The following is a 10,367-nucleotide window of genomic DNA, read 5'->3' as shown; positions in this document are numbered from 1 at the left end:
TCTTCTTTTGCAAACCCTATCATCCCGTCCATTATGAACCTTATTTCCACGATCATCTCCTTCGTTTCAAACCTTATTTCCATACAAGATCATCTCTCCCATTTCACACAATATATTTTCATTGAAATACGTAACCCTCATTACGTATTTCTTCAATATCCTATTTCTTTGAACCATATTTCTGTGAACTTTCTGCGTTCCCTCTTTTCTTTACATTTCATCTTTCTTCGAACCATTATTCAGGTATTGATGTTATAAATTTTTTGTAATCATTAAAATGCATGTTGAGCTTTTTTAAGATATACTGATACATGTTGAGTTTGTTTATAATAATGCATGATCCATGTTGAGCTTGTTGATGTTATACTAAACTGCATGTTGAACTTGTTGTAGTTAAATGGATACAAACAAAGATATAGAAGTTCAAAATGAAGAAGTTGGCACCTCCAAGACTTATGAAAAAGAAGTCAAACGTGGTGCAACTATAATGCAAAAGGTGATTAAAGCAAGGAGTAGTGGGATTAAATTTGAGGTATACTATACTTTGTTTGCTGTGTGATTTTTATCTTTTTTTAGGGTTTAGGGCATGTACTTACTATATGAGTTTATTAGGTTGGCTGGAACGAGAGTGGTCAGCCAGTTGACCCCAACAGCTCCATGTTTGTAAGCTACATTGGGGCTGTTGTTCGTCAAAATGTCCCAATAACAATAGACAACTGGAGAGATAAGGCGTTGAAGGATGCCAAAGATATCATCTGGAATGACATTCAAGTAAATATTTTGATCTACTCTTTTGTCATTTATAATTTTTTTTCTGTAAAATACATTACTTATAATTGTTTTCATTGCAGACCACTTTTGTTCTTGATGAGGAACGAAAGTCATATGTTTTGAGAGTTGCTGGGAAAATCCATCGTGGATTTAGATCCCATCTCTCAAATTTCTATCTAAAAGATAGAGAAGGAAACACAAATGCTGAACCTCCAAAGATATATCAACATTATATATCAAAGGATGAATGGAGTGCATTTGTTTCCAAACGTTCTGACCCGGCGTTTGTCGTAAGTGATTAATTTATTAGCATTTGTGTTTTATTATTCATATTCGTAGCGTATTTTAAATTTTTACACAATTGCAATTTTTTTTTTATATAGAATATTAGTACGGCAAATCGCGAACGGGCAAGCAACCCAAAACACCCATACAAGAAATCACGTATGGGATATGCACGCCTTGAACAACAAATTGTAAGTAATTAAACATCACTTTTATATAATGAAGTAATTTGTATTATAAACTATAGTGTGTAACTAATTTGTATTATTTTGTTTATGATTTTAACGAATAGAGAAAAGACACCCAAGCCGATCAACCCTTGGGTCGTCATATCTTATGGAAGGAAGCGCGTGTTAACAAAGAAGGAGTGGTTGATAATGAAAATGTCAAGAAAGTTGTAGAACTTTGTGTAAGTATATTATCACTTTAATATTTTTTAATATTGTATTTTAAAAATGCTATTGAACTTATCTTTTTAATGTTACATGTATTTTAGGAAACTATTGAACAAAGTTCTGAAACTCAAGAGGGCAACAAGGATACGTGCAGGGACATTCTTGGGAAAGTGTTTAATGTCCCTGAGTATTCCGGTCGAGTGAGGGGGAAAGGATTTGGCGTAACTCCCAAAAGCTTTTTTCCTCAAGAGAAGCGCCAAAAACCTTCCAACGAGGAAGTATTAGAGAAGCTCAGAATCCTATCGGAGCAAGTGGCACTCTTGGTGAATACGAATAAAGACAAGCAACTTCCGGTTCAGCTCCAACCTGAAATACAAATGGAGAGTGAAACCGGGAGTTGCAACGTCGGTTTGAAGAGTATTCCCGAGGTAATTAATTACTTACTACTTACTTGCTTATGTAATTACTTATGTATTAAACAAACTTATATATTAACTGTACTTATGTTTTAACTATTGATGTAGGGTGTCACTACATGTGTCCTATACTTGTCCTCGCCGACTCAACGGAAGGTGGGAAAAGGAATATTGCACAATACTTCGGGAGAAGTATTGCACAATATTCCGATCCCCGCGGGCCATGTCAAAGTATCGCCTACGGTTGCTTTCGAACCAACTGCACCGTTGCCCATACCGGACAACGATGGAGATATGAAGTTCTTAAGCGACGCTATTGGCAGTTACGTGGCATGGCCCACACACCTTGTTGCCCTCGAAAAAAAGATTCCCAAGGACAAATCAGTTACATCTCCCGAAAAGGTTTGTCACATTTATTGCCTAAGGTTTTTTATTTTTTCAGATTCAATAAACTAACATTTTACCTCATTTTTGTAGGTCCAAATAAATAAACCACCCCTACAGCCAAAAAAAGGCAGCAAACCTCAAAAATTGGAGGTTAATAGGGCTGCCAAACTACAAAGGCTGGAGGGTAATAAAGCTGCAAAACTTGCAGCAACAAAAAATCTAGATCGGGGAAATTTTTTTAAAAAGCGTTGTCTTTTATCTTTGTGCCCAAAATTATTTTTGATCCAAAATCACTTCACAATCAGTGCACACAACAACAAAACATATTCAAATACCATAAGCAGTTCACACAATCAGTAGAACATAAATCAGAACTCTGTAACTTTTTTAACATATATGTAACTCTGTAATTTACAACCTAAGTAACTACATTCAGATACATATATACAACCTAATTTACAACCTAATTACCTACATTCAGATACGTATATATATATAACCTAATTTACAACCTAAACTACATTCAGATCCATATGCATGTTCATATATTGTGTCCTATGATCATTTACATATAATAACTAACAGAATATACATTATATGCACTAGCTACCATATAATATTCAGATCCCTTGCCCAGCAGCAAGCTATTTCCCAGAAAATCAAATAATTTTCATGTCAAGCACGTACTGACACCATTCTTCCTTTAATTCCATCAGATCTTCCTCAGAATATGATGGACTGGAATTGGCAAAGTACTGCAATATAAAAATTGAACATATTATATTAAGTTAGTATCAAATATATAGATAATTTATATATGAAAATCATATAATGCAAATACCGTACCGTTTCTGGGATAATAGTTTTATTCTTCTCAACAATCTCCTTCATGAATCTCAATATGTAGTACCCACAGTCGATGTTATTTGTTTGACGAGGGCACTTTATTGAGATCCATGTAATGTTATTAGACTTCTGCTTCGACACTTTAGCACCTCTTTGAGCTCGATAAACTTTTAAGGCACTATCGAATGAATAAATGTGATTATTAGAGCATGAATATTTATATATATATATATAAATATTCATGCTCTAATAATCACATTTATTCATTCGATAGTGCCTTAAAAGTTTATCGAGCTCAAAGAGGTGCTAAAGTGTCGAAGCAGAAGTCTAATAACATTACATGGATCTCAATAAAGTGCCCTCGTCAAACAAATAACATCGACTGTGGGTACTACATATTGAGATTCATGAAGGAGATTGTTGAGAAGAATAAAACTATTATCCCAGAAACGGTACGGTATTTGCATTATATGATTTTCATATATAAATTATCTATATATTTGATACTAACTTAATATAATATGTTCAATTTTTATATTGCAGTACTTTGCCAATTCCAGTCCATCATATTCTGAGGAAGATCTGATGGAATTAAAGGAAGAATGGTGTCAGTACGTGCTTGACATGAAAATTATTTGATTTTCTGGGAAATAGCTTGCTGCTGGGCAAGGGATCTGAATATTATATGGTAGCTAGTGCATATAATGTATATTCTGTTAGTTATTATATGTAAATGATCATAGGACACAATATATGCATATAATGGATCTGTTAGTTATTATATAATGGATCTGAATGTAGGTAATTAGGTTGTAAATTAGGTTGTATATATGTATCTGAATGTAGTTACTTAGGTTGTAAATTACAGAGTTACATATATGTTAATAAAGTTACAGAGTTCTGATTTCTGTTCTACTGATTGTGTCTACTGATTGTCTATAATATGTTCTGTTCTACTGATTGTGAAGTGATTTTGGATCAAAATAATTTTGGATACAAAGATAAAAGACAGCGCTTTTTTAAAAAAATGCCATAAAAAGCTAAAAAGCGCTTTTCATTTCAAATAATTAATTTACAGCGTTTAAAAAAAAAAAAAAACACACATTTTACAGCGCTTTTTTTAAAAAGCGCTGTAAAATGTTGTTCTAAAGCGCTTTAATGGTGCACCTTTTACAGCGCTTGCGTGAGAAAGCGCTGTAAAATGTACAAGAAAAGCGCTGTAAAATGCAGACCCATAATATGAAATTATGGGTGGGCATTTTACAGCGCTTTTTTGAGAAAGCGCTGTAATATGCACACCCATATATGAAATTATGGGTGGGCATATTACAGCGCTTTTGTGAAAAAGCGCTGTAATATGCCCACCCATATATGAAATTATGGTTGGGCATATTACAGCGCTTGTTTGAGAAAGCGCTGTAATATGCACACCCATAACTCATATAATGGGGTGCATATTACAGCGCTTTTTGTGAAGAAGCGCTGTAAAATGTGCATAACAAGCGTGCGTTATATTTACATGTTTTATAGCGCTTTTTTAAAAGCGCTGTTGTATCATTTACAGCGCTTATTTTTTTGAAAAAGCGCTGTAAATGGCTTAAAAAAAGCGCTGTAAAATGCGTTTTTTCGCGTAGTGAATTAATAATAAACATTTGTCTCTTGTATAAAGTGTACACTTGAACGGTTTCATCAGCGACTCATTTCTAGAAAAATAACGTGAACAAACTAAACTGTGAAAAATATATAGTGAGTGTACTATAATTGTTTTCAATTTTATATCGATGATATTAATAGATATCTTAGTTTGGTTAGTTATATTAATTACTAGTTATTTTACACTAGTTAGTTGTTTTATCTAATTAAATATATAAGTTTATATAATACTTGAAGTAAATAATCCTCTCAATTATCAATATTATTCAATTTATTTTTCTCTATTTCTCTTTTATCAATGACTTAAATCAATAATTGCAATATGGTATCAGAATTGCAATTTACTTATCTCCATTTCTCTCAATATTTTCTTGAGAAACGTTTTATTGAAGCATTTTTGTTCCCTCTCAATTACAACCTTTCTTTACCAATACTCTAGTGTTTCATCCTCAATTCAACATTTATTCTCTCAAACACACATATAACAATGACAAAATCAAGCGATCAAGACTCCAATTCATTTAATATAGGTGGTAATTTTTCATGAAATTATTATAAGTGCATACGTCATAACTCTACGGTCATGAAAACGATTGAGATGATATAATTTTCCACTATAAAAATCAAATATGCAAATATGCATGGGATTATTTCAAAAGTGAATATTCAATTTACATATCAAAAGCTAGTAGAAACAAATACTAAATACACGAGACTAAGCAATGTGAGATTGTTAATTGGGTTCTACGATCAAGATTTGTCAAAGTTTTTCAAGAACACCAAAAATATGGTGATATATTTCTTCTTTCTTTATAAATAGCCTAATCGACATTTTACCAAATTTATTTTTTATTTTAGTCTTAATTGATATTGTACAAAATTTATTCTTTCTTTTAACCTTAATTGGCATAATCACGTCAATATTAACCATCACATATTGACACATCAATCACACATATATGACCCCGATGTGCAAACTAAAAAATTTGGAAGGAGTTAGGCTAAATTACATCCGCGGTCCTTTAACTTAATTTCAGGTAACATTTTTGTCCTTTATCTTTTTTTTGTCCTGAGTTGGTCCTTTATTTTAATTTTAAGTGACTATTTATATTGTATATTTTAAAATGTCAAAAATGTTGTCCTTTTTTTTTTACAAAAATTCAAAAAAATCATCAAATTTTTCAAACAAAACCCATAAAATTCATTATCATCTTCAATAAAATGCAAATTTAATCAAATTTAATCAAATTCATAACTTAAATCTTGAAATAAACTCATATTTTCATTCTTTATTTGATGTTGTTGGAGATGAAAATATGAGTTTATTTGAATATTTGAGTTGTGGATTTGATGAAATTTGCATTATATTGAAGATGATTATTAGTTTTATGGATTTTGGTTGCAAATTTTGATGATTTTTTTGTAAAAAAAAGGATAGCATTATTGATATTTTAAAACATAAAATATCAAATTGTCTCTTAAAATTAAAATAAATGACCAACTCGGGAAAATAAAAAGAAGATAAATGACTAAAACGTTAACTGGAAGTAAGTTAAGGGACCACAGATGTAATTTAGCCAATGAGTTATTACCTTAATTATAGCTTTTTCAAAACTGTTGCTACCACAATCTAACACAACAAGAATCTCGCTCATGCCAACACCTTCAATCAAATAGTGTTTGACTTAGTCAAATTAGTCCCTGAGACTTTAACTACGTTACAATCCTTTACTTACTCCTAACCCCCTTAGAGTATTTTTCACTAAAAGAGTTTACAACGAGTAAGAACTAATAGTATTGTTATTCACAATACCCACTTTCAACATATACAAACATATTTGTAGAAATCATCATCCTTCAATTTTTTAGATAATTTACTAACAATAATTCAAAACGTCTTATATTATTTTTCTCAAAATTTTTCACATAACCACAAATTTTCTCAAATTTGTCATAACTCTTTTTTGTTGTTGTTGCAAATAACTAAAAGTTTGATCTACTATATTTTTAAATAATAAATGTTCAATCAAAGTATTTACCTCATAACAACTTAACCACACACAAAAAATATCAAAAAATATTTTTCTTGTTTCAAAGTTCTAACTCTTTGTAATAGTTTCATTCTTTTTAAAATATATATTTTTTTCAACAAAATTTGTATTTTAATTCATGAAAATTGGAATCTTAAGAAAATGAAATTATAACTCAAGACTTTAACCTTTACTTAATAAACTTGAAACTTTAATTAAAATCAAGCAAACTTTTCTAAAACTTGAAAGTATACGTATAAAAACTTGAAACCAAAAATCACTAATTTTTCTTTAAACACAAGTTCAAATATTTGTTAATCACATGTATACATTCTTGATCATCAATCATAACAACTATTCTATAGAAATGCATAAACTAAGAAAATCAATTTTCTTTATTCACCACAACAACATTGATATTTCAGAGTTCTCTCCACCGCTAACTCAGTGCTAACAGTCTCGATTTCTTTTCGAGACTCAAAGAGATAACCACATAAACATAAATATTTATATAAAAAAAAATTATTTACCACCAAAATTTATCCAACTACATCATAATTCCAATATTAAATCTCTTTCATAAACAAAACTTTTAAAACCAAGTGATACATTATTTATTTAAAACTATATAAAAATGAGGATTTTCCAAACCACACGTACACACACTCGACAATTCAAATCTTTGTGACGAATAACTTTTTATTTTCAAGTACTATCAGTTCAACCATTAGAACAAAAAATTTTGAATTAATAAAGTACTTTAAACTTCTTCTTTAAACTCAATCCAAGAGTAATAAAAAGAGTAACATTTTTAACTCTAAACATTTTAATTTCAACGTAACTTTTTGCTCAAACTCTTTAACTTAATTAAAATTTAAACTTTTTCACCACTTTAACAACTCTAAATTTTCTTGTGAAGTTTAAACTTTAGCTCAAACTCGTTATTTGAAAACAATTCATTACATAACTCAAACACATCAAAAATCATTTCTTTTTTCTAACTATTAGCAACAACATCAATAACAAGCATAATTTGTTTTTCAAAAAACCAATAACAATATACTTTACTAAAAACTTTAAGAACCTAGAAATTTTGAAAGCAAACATCCATTTCAGTGCTGAAATAAGAAGAAAAGAAGAGCTTTTCGATTTGTTTTCCAAATTCAAACATTAAACAAGTTTCATACAAGTTGACTCTTAACTTTTACAAAGAAAAAATCGAAAACACTTTCTACAGAAACAATGGTAATTAAATCCATAAAGAGAGGGAAAAGAAAAGAAAAGTTTATCACCTAAAAAACTTAATCAATAGTACCACCAAGCAACAAGGAATATTCTTGGTTGGTTTTGAAACAGAGGATTTGTGTGTTTTTCTACTACCAACGTTTGAAAAACAAACCCAAATGAAGAGACGATGATGTTGGCATGAAATGGAAAAATGGGACGAGAAATTTGCTTTATATTTTTCAATAACATGAGAAATTTGCTTTATTTATAAAATTTGCTTTTAAATTAGATTTTAAAAAATTCAGAGCCTTATATCACACATTTGCAGAAATTAAATCACACGACATATTATAAAAGTTTGTAATTCATATTATAATCTCCAAATCGTCATATTAATTAAATTATTACTAAATAGAGATATTCATATGCATAGCGAGCTTTAGATGAATTGTTGGAAAATATAGGTTTTCCGTTTATCTCAAATTATAATATATATACTTATGAATTCAAATGTTCTCTCACATCTTACTTTTTTTTCAGCACTTTCACATGCTAATTTGAATCAACAAGTGAAAAACCTATATTCGTTTGAAATTGTGTCAAGGAGACTTACTCAATTCAAAAACATAATCACTGAATATTATAATCATTATCTACACGATTATTTTATGAATTCGAATAATTATTCATAAAAATAAATTCATAATTATGAATTACAAAAAAATAAATTCATATTCAGTGTAGATAATGAATTTTTGTAATGAATTACAAAAAAACATAATTATTCGAATTCATATTTTATAAAATAATCGTGTAGATAATGATTATAATATTCACTGATTATGTTTTTGAATTGATATTTTATTCAATATCGAAAATTTATTCATATTTTATAAATAAATTCATAATTACAAAAAAAAAATATAATTATGAATTTATATTAAAAAATAAATTCATAATCTAACACTTCTTTGAGTTTTTGTTTTTTTTATTTATTTATAAAATATCCTTCTTTTAAGAATGTCCTACTTTTTTTTAAAGTAGGAGGTCGTTTCTTGGGGAAGCGACCAGCTAAAGGGAAAATTTTCAAAACTTTGTAAGAGGTTGTTCCCTGGGGAAGCTACCTGTGACTGAGTTTTTCTATTTTTATTTTTATTTTTATATTTTAACATTTATTATTAATTTAATTATTTACAAAATAAAAATACTAATAATAAATTAAAATAAAATATATTAATAAATTATAAATAAATTTTATATTTTAATTATTATTATTATTATTATAATGCATAATTATTATAATTATAATTAAAAATTATTATAATTATAATTAAAAATTATTATAATTAAAATGATTACATAAAAATAATTAAATTATATTAAAAGTTCCAAAAAAAAGATATTAAAAAAAAAAATATATCAAACTTGAGTAGATGTGCCAGCAGCGTTTGGACAATGTTTTCTAGTATGACTAGAGACCCGACATAATCAGCATTTTCTTGGTACTCTTTCTGTAGTGTCCATTTATGTGCTAATGTGTTTGCTCTTTGGGCGACCTTTCTTGACTCTCTGCATTAGTGGATTGTGACACACCTTAACACCTTCATATTGTGGCCAGTATCCTTCGTTTGGTATGGGTTGAAACGCTTCACCGTAGACTTTTAGTATCTTTTCTACCTTGTACACATCAGGTATAAGGCTCCAATAATTATATTTTATGTTAGAACATGTTGTTATTACATGTGAACATGGTATATGTTTAACTTGATATTTCCCACAATCGTACCACTTGTTAGAAAGATTTAAACTAAAATGATCAATTGGTCGCCCTTCTCTTGGAACCACCGTCTCGTGGACCATGAAAGTATGGTTGCTCCGATCAAAACTATGCACCCTATGACTATTGGATTTACTTATTTCCAATTTCATAAAATTTATGCAAGTTTTGTGTATACCTGACCAGAAGCTAAAATTGATGCGTGTCGTTTTCCCATGGTTGGAAACAGTGTCCCTGTTTTAAAATAAGTTGATTGAACTAAAACAGTGATGGGAAGGTTGCGCGAGCCTTTTAATACTGCGTTGATTGACTCACCAGGTTGGTTGTCATCTGACCATAACAGCTACCTCCATCGAATGCTTGAATCCAATCTTGTCGAGGTATGTTGTCTAACCATTTCAAAGCCTCTGGGTTTACTATGTCGATTTCTCTGTCGTAGTATCGATATGTAGGCTCATTGATCGAGTAACAAGTATTGAAACAGTAGACAATTGTATAAATTAAGAATGAATTATTAAAAATTACACTAATTATAAAAATTAAGAATGAAACTATTACCCACATAAATAACTTTTTTCTT

The 10,367-nt window shown here is 29.6% G+C and overlaps 1 protein-coding gene across 1 annotated transcript; it reads left to right on the top strand.

The window, feature by feature from the left end:
- The first annotated feature begins 90 nt into the window (after window positions 1-90).
- Window positions 91-1,259, top strand: LOC140920445 (uncharacterized). The gene is made up of 3 exons (XM_073368716.1): window positions 91-771; window positions 852-1,061; window positions 1,155-1,259. The coding sequence occupies exons 1-3, from the start codon at window positions 658-660 to the stop codon at window positions 1,257-1,259; spliced, it is 429 nt and encodes a 142-aa protein (XP_073224817.1). The 5' UTR covers window positions 91-657.
- Window positions 1,260-10,367: the final 9,108 nt, after the last annotated feature.

Source organism: Cicer arietinum, chromosome 5 (genome assembly GCF_000331145.2).
Source record: "Cicer arietinum cultivar CDC Frontier isolate Library 1 chromosome 5, Cicar.CDCFrontier_v2.0, whole genome shotgun sequence".
Taxonomy (NCBI): Eukaryota; Viridiplantae; Streptophyta; class Magnoliopsida; order Fabales; family Fabaceae; genus Cicer; species Cicer arietinum.
Note: the sequence above shows the minus strand (reverse complement) of the source record. Positions and strands in the feature narration are given on the sequence as shown.

Bases quoted from the DNA above. Each gene is read 5' to 3' on its own strand.
- LOC140920445 (XM_073368716.1), top strand. From the start codon at position 658: ATGTTTGTAAGCTACATTGGGGCTGTTGTTCGTCAAAATGTCCCAATA. The intron at 772-851 runs GTAAATATTTTG...TTTTCATTGCAG, and splicing joins TCATCTGGAATGACATTCAA to ACCACTTTTGTTCTTGATGA. The intron at 1,062-1,154 runs GTAAGTGATTAA...TTTTTTATATAG, and splicing joins GTTCTGACCCGGCGTTTGTC to AATATTAGTACGGCAAATCG.